General features: G+C 37.6%; 1 protein-coding gene across 6 annotated transcripts in view; it reads left to right on the plus strand.

The window, feature by feature from the left end:
* The window catches only part of LOC149533009 (T-box protein), a 111,932-nt gene that overhangs the window by 29,098 nt on the left and 64,241 nt on the right, over window positions 1–18,593 (plus strand). For all 6 annotated transcript variants that reach the window (XR_016356650.1, XR_016356649.1, XR_016356651.1 and 3 more), the window contains exons 4-5: window positions 13,575–13,645; window positions 14,020–14,127. Coding sequence is in view for 2 of the 6 variants with exons in the window: in XM_089802949.1 (XP_089659075.1) it covers window positions 13,575–13,645; window positions 14,020–14,127 (179 nt within the window). In the remaining 4 variants the exon portion in view is untranslated. The remainder of the gene's footprint in view (window positions 1–13,574; window positions 13,646–14,019; window positions 14,128–18,593) is intronic.

The following is an 18,593-nucleotide window of genomic DNA, read 5'->3' on the forward strand; positions in this document are numbered from 1 at the left end:
GCCTTAAAGAATTATGACAAACAATATGCAAACATGCCATAATAGTGTAATGTCCCCATCTTTTTAGCATCTCAGTGGAGTTCTTAGCCGTTACATTTTCCGAGCACTAAGTGGAGAAATAAGGAGAAATTGATTAAATTAATTTCCTATAAAGTCATTAAATAAATTAAAATTAAAAGGTGACTTTATATTTAATTAATTTAATTTTCTAGAAGCACAATTAATTATTGTATTACAAGGGAGAAGGTTGTAGAGAGTGCATTTTCTAAAAAGACACCTAATTATTGTATTGGAAAGGGGGAAGCTTCTAGAAAATGCAATTAAATAATATTTATTTCCTTCTAGAAGGGTGAAGGAAAAGAATAAATAGAGATGAGAGCTTCATTGTTAATCATCCGATTATTGTGAATTGCATTTGATGAGAACTTGGGAGAAGAAACTAAGGTTTCTAATTTCAGTCAGCCATTGGAGAACGTCAACTCTTCAGTGTTGCAACCATTTGAGGTGGTGAAATATCCATTGAATTTGGTATTCAGGAGAGCTTCAATTCAGGAGTTCTATTTGTGTTTAAATTGGAGAATACATTTATTGTTGGCTGCTATAGTATGCAAAAATGATGCCGCCCTACAATACGTATGCTTGATTCATCTGCATTCTTGGGCATCACTATTATCAGGTTTCTCTTGCAACTATTAGTAGTTAGCATTGCAATTTTTAGGCATATGATTTTGCTGTGATAATTCAAAATCAGATTTTGGCATTATTGTAGTCATTATTGTAAGCCCATTTGTCTTGGCAAACTCATAGTAACATTATACGTGAGAATGAATTCAATAAAGGAGATACATGTTGCATACCATTTGTTTGACGAAATGTCCATCTAATAGCATATATGATCAGCATAATAGTTGTATGTCAATTGTTTGTCAAAATGTCAGTTGGCTGTAGGTATGCATTCCATATTTAGTTTCCATGTATAAGCATTGAAAGTACCCAAGAATTGCACTTGCATATTAGTTCATTGTAAGAGGCATTGAATATCATTTGCGAACATTCTAAACTTCTTAGCATTGAAAGGTGGCATACAAGTGTTTGACAATATTCCTTGAGCTAAAATCAGTCAGGTTGGACAAGGGATATCACAAATAGCAATGTGAAGATTTGCCCTCTTATTCTTGAACAATCTTGTAACTTTTCACCTGATGTACTTATATCAAACAGTTGGCTTGCAGGCTCTTTTCTAAGTTTCTAATTTGTTTCTCAACTTATAATGAAATAAGTTTGTTTTTCCATCAATCTTTTGCTGAGTGGCCTCCTTTCAATACAAAAGAATCATACATAACAAGTACTTATAACAAAGAAGATTATGTTGAAAACACTTGGTTCATTAAAACTTCAAGTATAAAATCAACTTTGAACAATTTTGCAGACATGGGGGATGTCTTCAGGCTTTGTAATGACACTCAACATATGCTTCAGACTTCACCCATAGTGTTGACACTGAAGACTTTGATTATAATGTTTGTTGTCTACCCCAAATGCCACCCAAGTCTCCATTTTCAGAACTGGTATAACTCCCATAAGTATGAACAGCAGTTACAGTTTTGTATGGCATATATTAACTCCCTCAAGCTTGAAACTCCACACTTAGCAATCCTTTACCCCCTACTGCTGGGGACGTCACTGTAGCAGATCACTGTTCACGTTACTGTAGCGAATCACTATTCACCATTCACTATCCATAATAGATATCACTGTTTTTGAAGGCTTGCTGATTGTATGAATGAATCTCTTCTAAATAATGCCATCTCCCGTTTTTTCCTCCTGAGGTCTTTTCTCCATGCTGACTCTCCTCCCCATAATGTGTGATTCTCCCCAACATATATTTGTTACCTTCTCTTCCTTTGAACAGTCATGCCTTTTGCATTCAAATTTATATTTTAATATTATAAGTTTATTATATTTAAACCCTTTTTTTAGAGTTATTATTACTCATAACTTTATTTATATAATATAATATAATATTAATTAGTATATAAATTAATATAGTTACTTGAATAATCAAAAAACATATTATAATTTATTTATTCATTTTATTATTATTTATTATTCTATTGGAGGAAAATAGGGGACATGACACTTTAATTCATGAATGTAGTTCATGTGTTTATACAAGTGTTGTTACTTTGTCCTTGGACTGCTTTTCTCGTGTCTGGTTTCCTCTAGAAAACTTAAATAGTTTATTAAACAACCTAACTTCAATACCACTCAACATCAACAATTTGTTAAAAAAGGGTCTAATGGGCCACCAGAAATTTATTGGGCAAAAACCTTGGTGATATATTTTTAAAATTGCTGGAAGACTAATAACATAATGCAAAGGGGAGGCTACATGAGGCCTACTCACAAATGAACAAAGCTGTGAGACAGTATATTAATTAGGTTTCGTATGTTAGAAAGAAGTAACTGGCATGGAGTGCTTGCATGTGCCCAAGTATTTTGATAAAGGGAGTTATAGTAAGTCACGATGAGGCCCAAATCACTCTCATTTATATATATTGTCATTAGAAGAATCAACTCATGTACAAATGAATTACAGTAGAATTGCCCCAGGTTTGTGTTGCTAGTAAAACTATACTGTAGCTGACGGGATTAGTTAGTCCGAAAGGTTGCGTGATAGTTGAGTCACCCCTTTGGGAGATATATGCACTTGTCTGAATGGAATTATGAAGCATCATTGTACTCATGATTGTATATTTGCTTTTATGAATAAAGTACCTTGTTCTATGTTACATTCTAATCTCTTAATGCGATAGCTATTTGTTTACCCTATACGGTAAACATTTGGTGCCGTTGTCAATCGAACCTGGTACAAAAGATGTGTTATGAAGATTAATGCCGAATTTGTTCAATAAAGATCGAAATAGAATAAAAGAAAAGGATGATGTATGCACAACATTTGAAGCATTAATTCTTGGACAATAGGTGGAGCGAAGGCAAAAGTTTCAACAGCTTGACGACGGGCATCGAAGTGGTGAAGGAGCACAGATTGACAAAGAGCATTGACCTAGCAGACCGAGGAGTACCAAGGACTTGCTTGAGGAGACGGGACAAAGATTGAATTTAGCGGAAGAGACAAGGGAGGAATTCCTAAACTTGTATACGCCAAGGGTAGAGAATTCGGATGGAAGAGAAGGAATCTGCATGGCTTGAGGTGCCGAAGGAGCACGAGTGTGGGGTGAACTCTTCGTTCTCGATATACCAGACGAACAAATACAAGTTGAGAATCAAACAACTTCGCTTGTAGAAGACCTCTTCACATCACAGAGTAACGCGGTTGTGCATAACAGTGCAGGTGCTCAGAACAGTGTGGGTGCTCAGAACAGTGTGGGTGCTTAGAACAATGCAGGTGCCCAGAACAACGCGGGTGCTTAGAACAGCGTGGCTTCGCAGAACAATGCGTGTGCAGAACAATGCGGGTGCACAACAAGTACAACAAATATAGAAGTTAACAATTATAGGGCCAAAGGAAAAACTACCGAAATTTAATGGCGATGGGACGGTCGATCTAGTTCGACATTGTAAAACGTGTGAAACAATCTGGATTGTGAATGGCGTAACGAACCAAGATGATTCGATCCGACAGTTTCTAGCTACCCTATGGGGTGTAGCAATAGATTGGTTTTCAGAGATCGACTAAATGAAGCTAACTACATGGGGAAACGTCAAGAAGGAATTTACAACAAAGTTCCGACTACTCAGAGATGACAACGAGATTGTAGTAGAAATTTACAATACAAAATAGGGGGAAAAATGAAACAATCCACGTATATGCAAGGAGACTGTAAGGAGCTAGTAGGAAAAATGGAAAGCCAACCAGTAGATGGGTTGAAGAAAAGATGGTTTGTCGAAGGGCTACGACCAACGCTGCGGAAAAAAGATGAAAATAGTACCCCCAACATCAAACATTAGCAATCACTCTTGCACAAGCGAAGAAGGCAACATTCCTAGATTTGGAAGAGGAAAAGAAAAGGATGCAGCAACTGAAAGAAGAAATAAAAAAAGAGACGGAGGCTGAAAAATTGCAAATGAAGGACATTGCCGGCACCTCAAGGAGGAACCAGGTAGAACAAAGCATCATATGATAGGTAATGCAAGTTGAGGTTCCCATGAAACTGAACGACCTCCTTGCAATGCCTTAGTTACGGACCACAATCCTAAACATGACACCATTCCCGAAGGCGGTAGAGGAGCCAGAGAACAACACATAGAGTGGAATTAGAACGACAATGGTAGACCCAATGCTATTCGCGCTGAACACAAGAAAAAACCCTATAGTAGTCGAGATGGGTATTCTCGAAACCATTCTCACAGACACCATCGTAGATGGAGGGTCGGGCTTAAATATATTGCCTAAAGAAACACGAAAGAAGTTGGGGCAACCTACCCTATGGCTGCCTACATTCCAACTACTCACGACCGATCAACACAAAATCAAAGCCCTCGGGACTCTAATGGTGTAAACTGTAACAATCAGGACACAACTATTCTTATTCGACTTCGTGGTCATTCAGTTGAAAAGGAAAGGGTATGATGCTATCGTTGGAAGGGGTTGGCTAGTACAGGCAAAAGTGAAACATGACTAGAGAAGGAACACTCTGTCATGGAAAGAAGGGGTCGATGCATCAAACTACACAATTGGAGCAACGTGCACAGATAGGTGATCACGGATTGGACCACTTGGTGTACTTTACAAGTAGATTATTGTTAAAAACAAAAATGAACTATAGCACGATGGAGCAGGAGGCTCTCGAAATGGTGTACGCTATACAAAAGTTTAGACACTACTTACTGGCGACTCCATTTGTGTTCTATGTAGACCATCAGGCCTTGCTATACGTCGTGAATAAACCTATCATTCAAGGATGGATAAGTCGATGGCTACTTCTTTTGCAGAAATTTACATTGAAAATTGTGGTACGGCTCGGGAAAAGCCATGCGAGTGCGGATCATCTGTCAAGGATCGAATCCGGAGAACCTCCGAAGGGAGTCAATGATGACTTTCTTGATGCACAACTTCTAGCATCTTTCCATCCATCTGAAACAATTGTTACGCCAGTCTCAATCTACGAATCCTTGATGGGCTTTAATTGCTCATCAAGCAACTTGATCTCGTCATCTAGCAAGGTGGTCCGTACTCTCTCAAAATCGGGACCTGAATACCCTGCAAGTGCTTTATTAACATTTCTCAACATCTGCTTGAAATATGGAGAGCGAACAAGATTTTTTATCACAACATCTGGGGTGGATTTCATTCTTTTTGTTCTTTTCTTATTCTTATTGCCATGAATGAAATTTTGTCTAAGTTCCTCTCTCTCCAGCTCATTCATGCTTTTCAATATATTTTAATACTACTGAGTTTGGCACAGTTGCATTTTTTTTCCTGGACACTTCTTGACTCCTCTACCAGAGTATCCACACAAATGACCCACCACACGATAATATGAACTATTTCTTTCTACATCACAACCTCGACATTTCCAACAGAAGCTACCATCTCCTGAAAGAGGTTCTAGAATATCCACATACTTCCACAAAGGAGAATCAGATGGGAGTTCTTTTCTTTGTGGGGTATTGGCATTGCCTATTGAGGAGGATGTAGATCCCTTTGAAGCTCCTTTTCCTATGATAAGAAATTGTGTACATATTGACATATTGATATTATTATTGAGAATAAATTTGAAAACTCTAGCTTTTAATATTTATGAAACATTGAAACAAAAGCAAAATAGAACAAGAACTTACCTCTTCTTGACATTGTAAGCTTGCAAAGATGTAGCAATGAGACACAAACACTTCAATATAGCTAACAATCTAGTCTTCCAACTCCACCTTGCACACACTTCTTTTGCTCAATCACCTATTTGCTCATAAAATCACCTATTTGCACACTGCAAGATGTTAGAAGCCAAAATAACCTAGTTAAATTCTCTTTTCAGGGAAACCAAACCTCAAAACATATTAAATTTGTTATAAAAAGTGACTTGAAAGTCACCCAACAGCAGAAATTCGTCCCAAATCCGTCACGGGTTCGATCTGGGCAGCCCAAATTCGCTCGGGTTTGAATTCTGGGCTGTGGGTTTGAACCAGCTCGGGAAAATTCGAACCCTAGGCAAACTTGGCTAGAATCGGATCCGAATTTCGAACCGGTTCGAACCTAGGCAGGGTTCTTGGGCCAATATGGTGAACCTGGGTAACTAAGTATTTTAGTACTGGCATGAAGCCGTCCTTAAGACTCAAGGACTTCTCTTAAGAAAATTCAGAGGATTGTAATTTAGATTTTAAAAGACAAGTTGATTTGAGAAGGAAATCATAGCATGACATATGTATTTGGTTCAGACTTAACATGGCTAGATAACTTGGTGTGCTTGATCGAATGAACTATTCGATAGACTTAATTTACTTCATAGTCAAGCATTGCTCACAGAAAATCCTTGAAACTATTTTGCATCTAGATTTCTGGATGCAGTACATATACCAAAATAAAGAATAGAAAAACTATTCACATAACCTGATCAATGAAGGAATGCTTCTTGATAAATTTCGACTGGTCGACTCTCAATAGTCCGATTTGCAAATGCGGATTTTAGAAGGTTGAGACCCCTTTAATAGTAGGAACAACAACTCGGTTTCACCTCAAGTTAGCCGTAAGAATAAGGAAAAGAAAATAGAGAAGAAGGAATGGGAAAGAACCACAGTATCGATCATGGTTACTAGACATACTCTCGAGTTTAATAAAAATAAGAACAATATGGAAGGCTCAATAGAAGCGGTGATTCTTGATAGCAGTTACAAGAAGATTATCGGCTTCTTGGTTCACCGATTTAAAAGAAGGAAAAAGCCAAGTGTACTCATCATCTCCCATATTTGAAGGACTCCTCGTCAAAAAAATAATTTATAATTTTACCCACACACACACACACACACACACACATATATATAATTTTCAAATGGCGTCATATTATTATTGTGTCCAAGGTTATACGTATTAAGATACACATATCTATGTACATACATACTCGGGAGATTATTTTATCTTCATATCCTCTCAATGTATACGCATATTTATATATACGTATGTTAATAGAGATGAGCTTGAATAATTTAATACTATGGTGGCACCATACTTTTATACTTATGTGCACATATACATATACATACATACATACATACATAATGAAATGATGAGAATACCAACATAAACCATTTAAAGGTATGAATTTTGATTATGTTTAAATATTTAATGTTTTATTGATTGTCCAAATAGCTCATACGTGTCCAATGTATGTACCCTGTTATGCAGTCGTTAGGTTCTTACCAAGATAGTTAGAGGTCATACCACTCGATCGAATAAATGGACTAAAGTAGTGCTCCATTTCGTAGATTCCATTAAGCAATGCTTCCCCCCTTCGTCTGCTCCTGCAACCACCCTTGCAACATTTTTCACAATAATAAGTTACTATGATAAATCCATATCAACATCTAACATAGATAGTAGTAAAGAAATTAGTTAATTACCATCATTTAGAAACAAGCAACTGCTCAATACCATCATCAACATATGACAAGTAACAGCTAACTACCATCATCAATATATGATTATACATAATAATTGATAGCAACCAAATTCATATGAAATAACGGTTACATATAACTACCCATTTTCACATGAACAGGGAAAACAATAGTTTTTAACTAATCATCTCAACGACTATAATTAATTTTAAATAGGTCAAAATTTTGGGATGTAACAAATAGCATCAGGAATGCACAGGTAGAGTGGGCGATACAAATGCTAGTTTTTTGCATTTGTGATTACTAAGGCTTTTTGTGCATGATGGTAGAGACCTACGACTAGTTCTCCAAAACCAGTTCGTTTGCTTATCTCGAGCGTGACTTGGTAATCTCATTCAGGGCACCAGACTTCACGTGGGTATTTGGAATACCCATCCATGCATAGGGAGGGAGGAAAATTGATAGCAAACTGAAGAAGTTAAATTGAGAGGTGAAGCCGCAGCTAATAGAGCTTGTATGTGGTGAATTGTCACAGGCAGAAAAAGAAGCCCTAATGGACACTTCGAAGGGCAGAGGACTGAAGAAGTCCAACATCCAGGAAGGGCATTGGCGTTGCCTCATGGACCTGGTGAAGAGTAGGCTTACAGGATCAAACCGTGCGTCTAATATCTCATTTCCACAAGTAGCGATAATGAACGAGATCTTGAACGGGAGTGTATGACTGGGCCATAGTACTGGCGGAAAGAATGTATGAGTTCACGACGCTTCAGCACAAGACATTCTACATGCCTCACTACACTATTGGGTTATTCTTGGATGTGACAGCATGGATGATTCCTCTCGATTGGCTGGAGGTCAAGCTTGGCCTGCTCACGCCAGTGAGCCCCCCGTCATGCAGTGGAGACACTTGGACACACCAGGTGGGCAAAAAGCTACGGTTAGACAAAAGCGACTCAAACAGGAGTTAGATGCGGAGCATGGGAATATGGATAGTGGTAGGCATGAAACATCTTTTGATGATAGTGAGACTGACGGAGAGGAGGATGAGGATAACGAAGAGGTGGAAGTTATTATGGCAACACTGTTGCTATTCCTATGGCTTGCACTTTCAGCGACAACACATTTGGTTCCTATGGGTACGCACAGTGCACACATGCTAGGATTTGGATAGCTCAAACTGCTAGTAGTGATGACCCCTGTAACAGTAGTGGCGTAGCCGGCTGCAACAATCTCGATCATTACGGAGACCATGGCTATAGTTGAGACAGAGTTCCACTCATCACCGATGATAGCCTTGCCATAGGAGGTGATGGAGTTACCGACACAGTAGGTTCCTGAGAGTTTGGGGACACCACAAGTCAGACTAGAGGTAGTGGGATTTGATGCGGTGGTCATGATAGATTATGTATTATTGGTTACCGGCGAGGGTGTTGTAGCACAGGACTTGAGTGAGCGGGACTTGAGCACATACTTGAGTAGGAGATTCAACTTTAGACCCATAACACCAATATCTTCCACTCTCTCACCTATGAGAGAAGTATCTTAGGCGATGGATCCTCCAACTCCACCAGAGGAGAGTCATCCTACCGTTGCAGTTGAGCCACCACCCCCACCTCCGACAAGGAGTATTGTGGAGAGGATGTTAGAAGCAGTAGAGTCAGCAATGGCCATGGAGCACACCCCACATCACCAGACCCCTCGACAGCTATAGGGGAGGATGTTGAGATGTACTTAGTGGATGCGGTGACTCGAGGTCGCCAAGTAGTAGTTTCGGCATAGAGACATGCTTTAGAGGCACTGGTGTTGGAGTTAAAGAAGGTTTTGTCATTTATGCAAGTTGGTTGTCCAGTGGCCTTCTCAATATGTTTCAAGGCACGGGGATGGCCGAACATAAAGACCTCTAAGATGCGGTAGGAGTGGATTGCTAAGGAGCAGAATTGAGAACCTGATGTGAGAGATAGTACAAGTGTATTGGGAGGCGTACTATGCACTACGAAGGAGTGAGGCGAATCAAGTAGTAGCAACAAGGGCTCAGGAGGAGACAGCTATCAGATTAGCCATAGTAGAAGCCAATTTGGCTACACAACATGCAACTTGGGAGAAAGAGCGGCCATCACTCATTGCTGAGAAGGAATTAGAGAAGACAACATTTGTATCTCAGTTGGGGGACGTGAAGAGGGAGTCAGATGCAAAGGAGGTGGAGCTCTGAAACATAGCTGAGATAATGAAGAGAGCATTAGAACTACAGATGCAGGCTAAGGTGGATTTGGATGCCCGAACGCAGCAAGTACAAGAGTTGCGGGCACAACTAAATGAGCTACGGACACAAAGGACTTCTACTACACCAACCCTACCAAGGACGCACCCCTTGTCTTCTTAGTTTTGTTCTTAGTCCTGATGTACTTAGTAGTTTAGTTGTCTCTATTTTGTCATCCAGAGACGACTTTTCTTTTGGGGGGGATGATGTCATTGGTAAAACTATACTATAGGCGATGGGATTAGTTAGTTTGAAAGGTTGCGTGACGGTTGAGTCACCCCTTTGGGAGATATATGTACATCGTCTGAATGGAATTATGAAGCATCATTGTACTCGTGATTGTATATTTGCTTATATGAATAAAGTACCTTGTTCTGTGTTACATTCTAATCTCTTAATGCGATAACTTCTAGTTTTGACTCCTTATTGCAGCATGTGGGAAGTTTATGTTACAATTCAAGAATGCCAATTTTGAGTTTCAGGCAAGTGATGATTGATTTAGAATTAGTAGATACTAGAAAGCAATGGATTTGTTAGATCATGGAGGAAAAACTGCTCAACTGATGTTAATATCAGTCAAATGGCTTTTTGAAATATAAACAATTGATTGTCACCACAGATTGGCCAACTTGAGGTATCTCAAGTGGAATCAAGAAAAAAAGGGGAAGATGTGACAATTGTAGTCAAGATGCATTTGGCTCTAGTTTTCTCTTTTTGAAGAAATAAAATAAGAAATATTGTAATAACCTTGTCTGGTTATAGCTAATTCAAGCTTCAATTTCTTTCACATTTTAATGGTTTGACATTTTATCAAACACTTGGCAAGTAGCCCAATTACCACAGAATCTATCATGTCTTAAATTTTCAAACACAATATTAGGATGTACAACAAACTGATCACAAATTTACTTAATTTTGGCCTTATAAGTTTTGCATAAATAAATACCAAACGCCAATAAACAATTCTGAAATGATTCACACCAGCCTCTGAATTCATTCATCAACAAACCATATAGCAATATAATGAAAAGGGAATCTAATTGTTGGCTGATTAATAAATCAGAATTTGAAGTCAGCCTGTTTACTTTCAAACTATGTAATATAAACTAAATTTTACAAATTAAGAACTTGGTCTTTGCCATAGAATGTAATTGTAAAGTCAAACTGAAAGTCTCCTAGTCCAATTTCAATCTGGCATTCACAGTCTACCCTTACAAATGCTGCCCAAAACTGATATAGAAATCATGCCAAATATAAGAACCCTTGGCATTCAAGCTGTAAATCCAACACGCTACTTCTATTGCAAAACGAACAAACTGGGATATCCAGAATTACCAAACTCCAATCTGCAGACTAAACCCTCATTCAGCAACAGAGAAATTATAATATTCAATTGTATAAATGCTCCTCAGCCATAGTTAATACAGAAAGAGGAGACAATAATAAAACTCAAAAGCCCATAATACCTCAGCTATGGATTCCTAGAATTAAATCTACAATACTTCAGCTGTAGATCCCAAACCCTTATACTGAAGCAAGGGCACAAATTTCAAACTCATAAATGTCACAAAGACAACAAGAGCAAAATAAGATAATCAAATAATTGGATGCTTTACTCATCAAATGGGCTCATATTTATAATCTCCAAATGACACAAAGTTTCCCAAATGAACTTCACTTAAGACGTTTCCCACACACAACATTAAAATATAATGAAGTGCCATTATAATCTGATTTATTAATTGCCTTTGGCTCCGAAAATGACCTCTTCCACCATAACTTAAAATTCTGACATGTAAGGCCACTGTTTCTTGTTCCCATGATTTAAAACTTTTCGTCCCGGTTCCAACAAGCTATGATACTGAGGTGACCAACCAACAACACTATAAAAAATAACAACCTCCACGTATTTATATGAATAATAATAATAATTTACCTGTCTTGCGAAAACAACTGAAGAGGCATCAGAATCAAATTCTGACAACACCAAAGTGATCCTGATGATGGAAGATGATGAATAAACCTGACGGGGTGACTTACTATAAATAGAGGCTCCCTTCAAGATTCTTGGAGCTTAAACTAGAAGCTTGAAATAAAAACTGAGAGCATCCTCCAACTCCTCTAACTCAACTGAGCTCATCGGAACCAATGGATTGATTTACTATAAATAACAAGTCCCTCAAACAGAGCCAAAACACACCATAGGTTGCTGGAAAGCCTATAACCACACAACTGAGACCCTCAAATCCCATTATCAGCTCACAAGGATTGCGATGGTGAACTGACCTAGCCAACTGTAGGAACCTGCTAAAAATGGGGACATTACAAATAAGAATTGGTTGTTTTCAGTATCTACAAAAGAAAAACATTATTCAATTTAGTCTTAAAAACCTTTTAAAAAGGGCAAAAAGTGAGTTAAAATCTTTTTTGATTTCAAATTGGTAATGTTCAGTGCTGATCTGAACTAGAATCTGTAAGGAAACTTGCAACAAACAATATAACCATTTCCACGTAGCCCATAATAGATCTGAAATAAACATGGAATTAAAATCCACATGCAAGAGAATAGACAACATACCCACAAAATGTGACACAAGATATACCCTGAGAAATCCTCATTGAGGGAAAAAACCCAGCCTCCAAAAGCATCTATCACCATGTATTATTTAGCAAAAACACCATTGTAATACAACCATGGAAGCCTTCAAAACCATAGCCACCATTGAACAATCCATGTGAACAAGCATGAATCCACACATCCCATGCCATGCCTCCCTTGGCTTAACCTGTCAAGCCTTGTCCCGCTCGACTCTTTCCCTTTTTGCCTTCACTCACACCAACAACTACCCTTGTGGCTGCTTATATAGTAGCAAGTCCCACAAAACCACCAAGTGGTATTACATAAACCATGTGCTACCTAACCCATTGACCCCACTAATATTGGAAATTTAATTCTTTTCCCCAATATTAAATAATTACATGAAATATTATCACAATGTTATAATACAACTCATCAAGTATATCCTATGGGAATCTTTCCATGTTGCACATTCATCTAGATGCAACATTACATAATAAAATAAAATAATACAATATAACAATATTATGAAATGTGTGCAACACCCATTATCTCAACAGAATCCGAGCACTCATTGCTTAGATTGGATATTATGGGAAGGCAAATGTTATTTCTGAAGACAAATCTCCATTGGAATACTCTCTTGAAACACTTTAAGACTATGTGGCTAAAGTAAATGGTTTGATCAATTCAAATACAAGTTTTAAGAAATATGGTTTTGGATATGCAAAGAGCAATGTAGATAAGTAGTGACAACTAGTTTAGAGCTACTGTAGAAAACCAGATGGTACTGGAGAGGAGACATACACTTTGAAAGTTAGTGGAGGAGATTGAAAAATCCGTTTGGAGAAGGGCCAACTGAGGAAAATGGTAAGAAAGTAAATTGACAGTTTTTGTAAAGTGTGATGGATGAAATATGGAAATTACTTTGAGTTGTGGTGATGTGTTTATTGAATTACTGGAAATAAGAAACACATACTAGATTGATTTCTCTAGCCCTTTTTTGGTTCATGCTTCGTAGCTGTTTTTATATGATTAATTTTATGGCTTTGTTTGTTTGTCACATGTTACTGTATTTATGAAGAATGGTGAGCCATACAGATGAATTGAGAACGATACATGCTTTCAAATTTCTAATGAAATGTCAATTGTAATGATTTTTAGGTTTCATGCCAAAGAATATCCTGCATACAACAAGGAAAGCTTTCCAGTACACCTTGGCTATTGCCAAACAGGTAAACACACTTTTACATGGTCAAATTAAAAATTTGGCTATTTTGGACCTTTTAAACCTAATTCAATGATTTATAATTATGAGATAAGTGCATCGTTGGTCTGGGTTTCATTGAAATTCATAAAGAACTGACCATCTTCTCTACTGTGTTGAAATTGAATGCTTTTTTATCTTTTTTTTTAATGTAGGATTTTGTCTAAGTTAAATGGAATTTTTCTTTGACACTATATATTGTGGACTATATGTTCACTTTGTTTCATTTTCTAAATCACATGCAAGTGTAATTTATCTTAGTTACAGTTTTCTTTTCCTCCTTTGTTGCTCTTTTTCTATGTTTTGATGCTTGTATCACATGGATTTTTCACTTCCTTTCAGGCTCTAATGTAGCATATGATAACAGTGTGAACCTACGAAATATTTTATGGCTGGCACCATTGCCAGATTGCTCCAACAGAAAGTGCTCAAAACAATGGCTAGCACCAGGTAAGCTTTTGAGGGAGAAAATAACTCATTCACAATATGTTTTTTATACCTTGTGAGGATGACGGATTGCATTGTTTTAATTTGCCTAGAAGTATGGATAGTCCATGATCTTTACTAGACTGAATTGTAATAGTAAATAAATGCTAGTAGCTGAATAGAACTTGTATGCATTAATTGATTATTTGGCATACAAGTATTAAATTTTCTGTTTTTTCCATCTCCAACAAACAGAACTTACTAAGAATTTGGCTATTAGTAAATCTTGTCTTCAATTTTAAACTTTGAAGTGAAAATTATAGAAAGAACTTATTGATGTGAGTTTTGTTCCACTACAACATTACAGAATCGGATACTTAGTATTTCAAAATCTCCAACTCTCCCTTGAACAAGGATGCCCATATGCTAAACAATGTAGACAGATTGTGTGATCAAAAGAGACAACCTCAAGGTTCCTTCTTCTTGTGAACTTTCACTTAGTTATAATGATGTGATATGCTGGTTATCATAAAGGAGATTATGGTGTTCTTTCAATGGATATTAGCTTGACTTTAACTTCTTCAATCACTTCCAACCAAATAAACTGCAAGGGAAAGGGTTTAGAAAGCTATTCTACTCCTATAGTGGAAGAAACTGTGAATGTCTTTGTGACTCTACTAGACTTAGTTTAGCCATCAACATCAACCAAGCTAGTGCAATCTCCTAAGGTAAATGTAAGATGTCAAACTACCACTATTCCATTAACACCATCCATCAATGCATATCAATGTGCAAGCAATAAAAGTTCATATAAATGCCATTTGACCATGTAAGGCAAACTTACAATCAACAAATAGGTAGTGGTTTGGTCTAAGCAAGTTCACCAAAGATACATCCAAAATATCTTTCCTTCAACTAAACAATACTTTTAATCTACTCTAAGTGAGGAATTGAAGAAACCATGCAATACTCCAAAGCAACACAATTAATCCACCATGAAGACCAACAAAAAATCAACAGTTACTTTGATAGCATTATGGCAACACTTTCAACAAGTCTCCTCCTACTCTACTCTCTAACTAATCTCTTCTCTAATGCTAATGGTTACAAATGAGAAGGCTTTGGCCTTTTATAGGTGTTTAATTTTAATGGAGGGCCAAGATCAATTCAAGATCAAGGGCCTAGATTGACCCATTACAAACCCTAAATAGGGTTGCCATAGTATCATCCAATTACACGAAGGCACCACCTTGTGGGGCAATAAGAAAATCACAATACTTTAGAGCCAATGAGAAAATAGATTGGGTAGTGTTGATGTGAGTTCTAGTCCACTACTACATGTACGATCAAATCAATGTTTCGAAGTGAAACACCAAATATTCAACTCTCTCTTGATATAAAGTCAATTCTTATGCTAATCCCCCAAAGTAAGATTACAAGGTGACTTCAAGATTCTTTTACTGTGGATACTCGCATGGTTGAAATGATGTTATTTGTTGGATCATCAAGCGGACTTACACTAGTTCATTCAAGACTTGTCAATTTGAGTCTGATGATTTGGCTTTATGATGTGCAATAAAGATACACTTTTGGTTTTCAACTCTTGGACTCCAACTTAAAACTTCTATCTTTTGCTACTCCTATTTCTACCTACCTATGAATGCAAGAAAGTATTGGTGAACTTGGACTCTATTAGGTGCAATCTTGCTAGCAACTCCACCCGCCTAGTGCAAGCTTCTATGGTAGATGCTATAGGTTTTCAAATCAATATCTCACCTTTAATCTCATCAAATGAATGCAAACTAAAGATTCAATATCAATTGAAATTATGTGTATTAATCACTGACTTACCACACATTGTAATTATTACAATCTGTAAGAGGCTAGTGGCCTAGATTTGTTCGAGTCTAACAAGTGAACAACCACAATTCCTTTCATCCACATAAACTAAATTACTTTAAGCAAAATCTATTCTATTAACTTGAAGTGAAAATCTATTCTAAACGAGGGATGTAGATAATCGTGCAATAATGCAAACTTGATCAAAACAATTCAACATGCAAGATACAACAATGAAAAGTAGAGAAAATTTGGCATTATATTAGCAACAATTCTCAAACAACCTCCCTTACAAATGAGAGGGGGTGGGGTTTATATAGGAGACCCAATTACAATGAACGACCAAGATGAAATTGAAATCAATGGCCTAGATTAGACCATTATAATCCCTAATTAGGGCAAATCGAAGTAGCCAATAGATATAAAGCACTACAAAATAAGCCAATTAGAAAATTGAAAGGCTTGAGGACCAATAAGAAGCAAGGAAGCCGCCTAGTCATCATACAACTCCAAAATATATACTTCCTTTTCCTTTTCCTTTTCCTTTTCCCTTCAAGCAAAATCAATGAACCTAAGCAAAATTGCTCTAAGTTCCTCCATGCCAATACTAGGAAGATTGTCATGCTGTATATGCATAACCTTCAACTATTCCAGGCATGCATCAGGTGCTATCCAATTGAAAGAGTGCAACTGTAGATCATTAATAGGGAACACAAGTGAGAGGAAACCGTTCAAGTGACTCTTCTCAAGAGAATCTACGCCTGTGAAATAAACTAATTCCAATCTCTCCATTAGCTTTCTCAAATCTAACTCACTAGAAGCATCAAAATCAAAATTGAGTAGCTCCTTGATTGCAATAAGGACCTTGAGCATATTCTCGAGATAGGGTCCTTAGTGTCACTGCACGGTGCGTACACATGCTCATATGTAGACTTCCTAATAATCATTGAGAGATACCAATGGCCAAAGTCATAAGCACTTTCTCCATCAATAACTCCTTCTTGTATCGGGACCAATGTGGGGATGGTTCTTAATGCCTTGAGACAACAAATAGCCTTTTGTTTGATGGGCTGAAACTCCTTCTACATTCTCTAATCCCTATACTTTTTCTATAATTGTGGTGGTCTTTGCATATGTTCAAATCATTTTTGTAAGAAAAGCCTCTGCTTGCCCTCTAATATCCCCTACCCATTTCTCTACTATGTTGCAAGCACAAGGTGAAACCTGGGAAGTGGTAATATATGTGATAAGTGTCGTGTTTCTTAGGCCTTGCTGGATTCACACATCTGTTAATGATCTTGTTCAACATCAAGTTTTCTGTCTCCTTTGCTTCATTTTCCTTCGTTAGCTTACTCATTCTTTCCTCTATAGCATCTGCATTGCCTCTCAATTCTTGAAACTCTTGCTCTGTAGTTGTTGGCCCAACATTGAATGGGGAGGTATGGTAGTCATTAGGAGTAATCTCATCCTCATCCTTGTCTCCTATAGGAACTACCAAATGCAGAATATGAGATTCTATCCCATCCCTGGTAATCCTATGAATCTTTTTTGCTAGTTCAAGTTCCCTTGCTTTCCCAATTCTGCTAAAAAGATTATCAATATTCTCTAGAGGGAGAAGCTATTCCACCCTTCTCTTTTTCTTCACACCCTCCTTTTAGCCATTCAATGATCTTGGATAAATCCGTAGCATCATTCATTTGCTCAATTTCATTAAATCCTTTCAATGTCGAGATGACCTCTTCGTCCCCTCCTGAGTGCTGGAATTAGGTTGCCTCATGTCATCACCCAAACCCACTACTAATTGTACTATAGGGGAGGATGGCAATATCTCTGTATCTTGTCGAATTGAATGCATGGACGAAGTTGTCCCTCGACTGTCCTGAGGTAAGATCTTTGTATCTCCACCTTGTATTGAATCATCATCCACAATTTGTGCTTTTGTCTCCCTAGTTGATGGAAAACTAGGAATAGGAGTAGGCATGGCAAGTTTGTGCCTCTGTGTTAGGATTGGATAGACAAAAATAACAATTACATGCAAATATAACCAATACCACAAAGGAATAAAGCACACATACGTGAACAGAAGACACAAAGATTTACTGTGGTTCACCCAAATCCTGGGCTTCATCTACCAAACAAGTCCAATATTATTATCCAGTGATTTCAACATGATTACAATCTGCAATCCCTTGCAATTCAATACTGATGCAAAAAGCTACTAAACCATCATACATCATAAAATTCCCTAACCCTAAGCCATTTTTATACACGAGTTATGACAGTTGCAAAATTAGGGATAGAATATGTTGTCCAATAGAAAAATAACTTCCAACACCTTTTATAATAAAAAAGTCATTTTTTGCCTTGTGGGTGTTACCCCTCAACCCTACTCTCTAGGGCTCTGCCCCAAGGCCCATCATGGGGGCGCTGCCCTTAAACTCTCATAGGAAAATCTGGGGGGAAATTGCGCTAAAGGAAGTGGGAAAAATTAACCTCTGAGTTTGATTAGGCTCCACACAACAACACTCTGGCTCCTAAATTCCCTATAGATGGTCCTGTCACTCGATGCTTGTGATGCCTCTAACTCCTTGCTCTTTCCCTTTGAAGTTTGTCCTGCATTTTGAATGCATAATCTTGAAGTGCTAATAGTT

Source organism: Cupressus sempervirens, chromosome 10 (assembly GCF_028749045.1).
Source record: "Cupressus sempervirens isolate cs-2001-9-10 chromosome 10, ASM2874904v1, whole genome shotgun sequence".
Taxonomy (NCBI): Eukaryota; Viridiplantae; Streptophyta; class Pinopsida; order Cupressales; family Cupressaceae; genus Cupressus; species Cupressus sempervirens.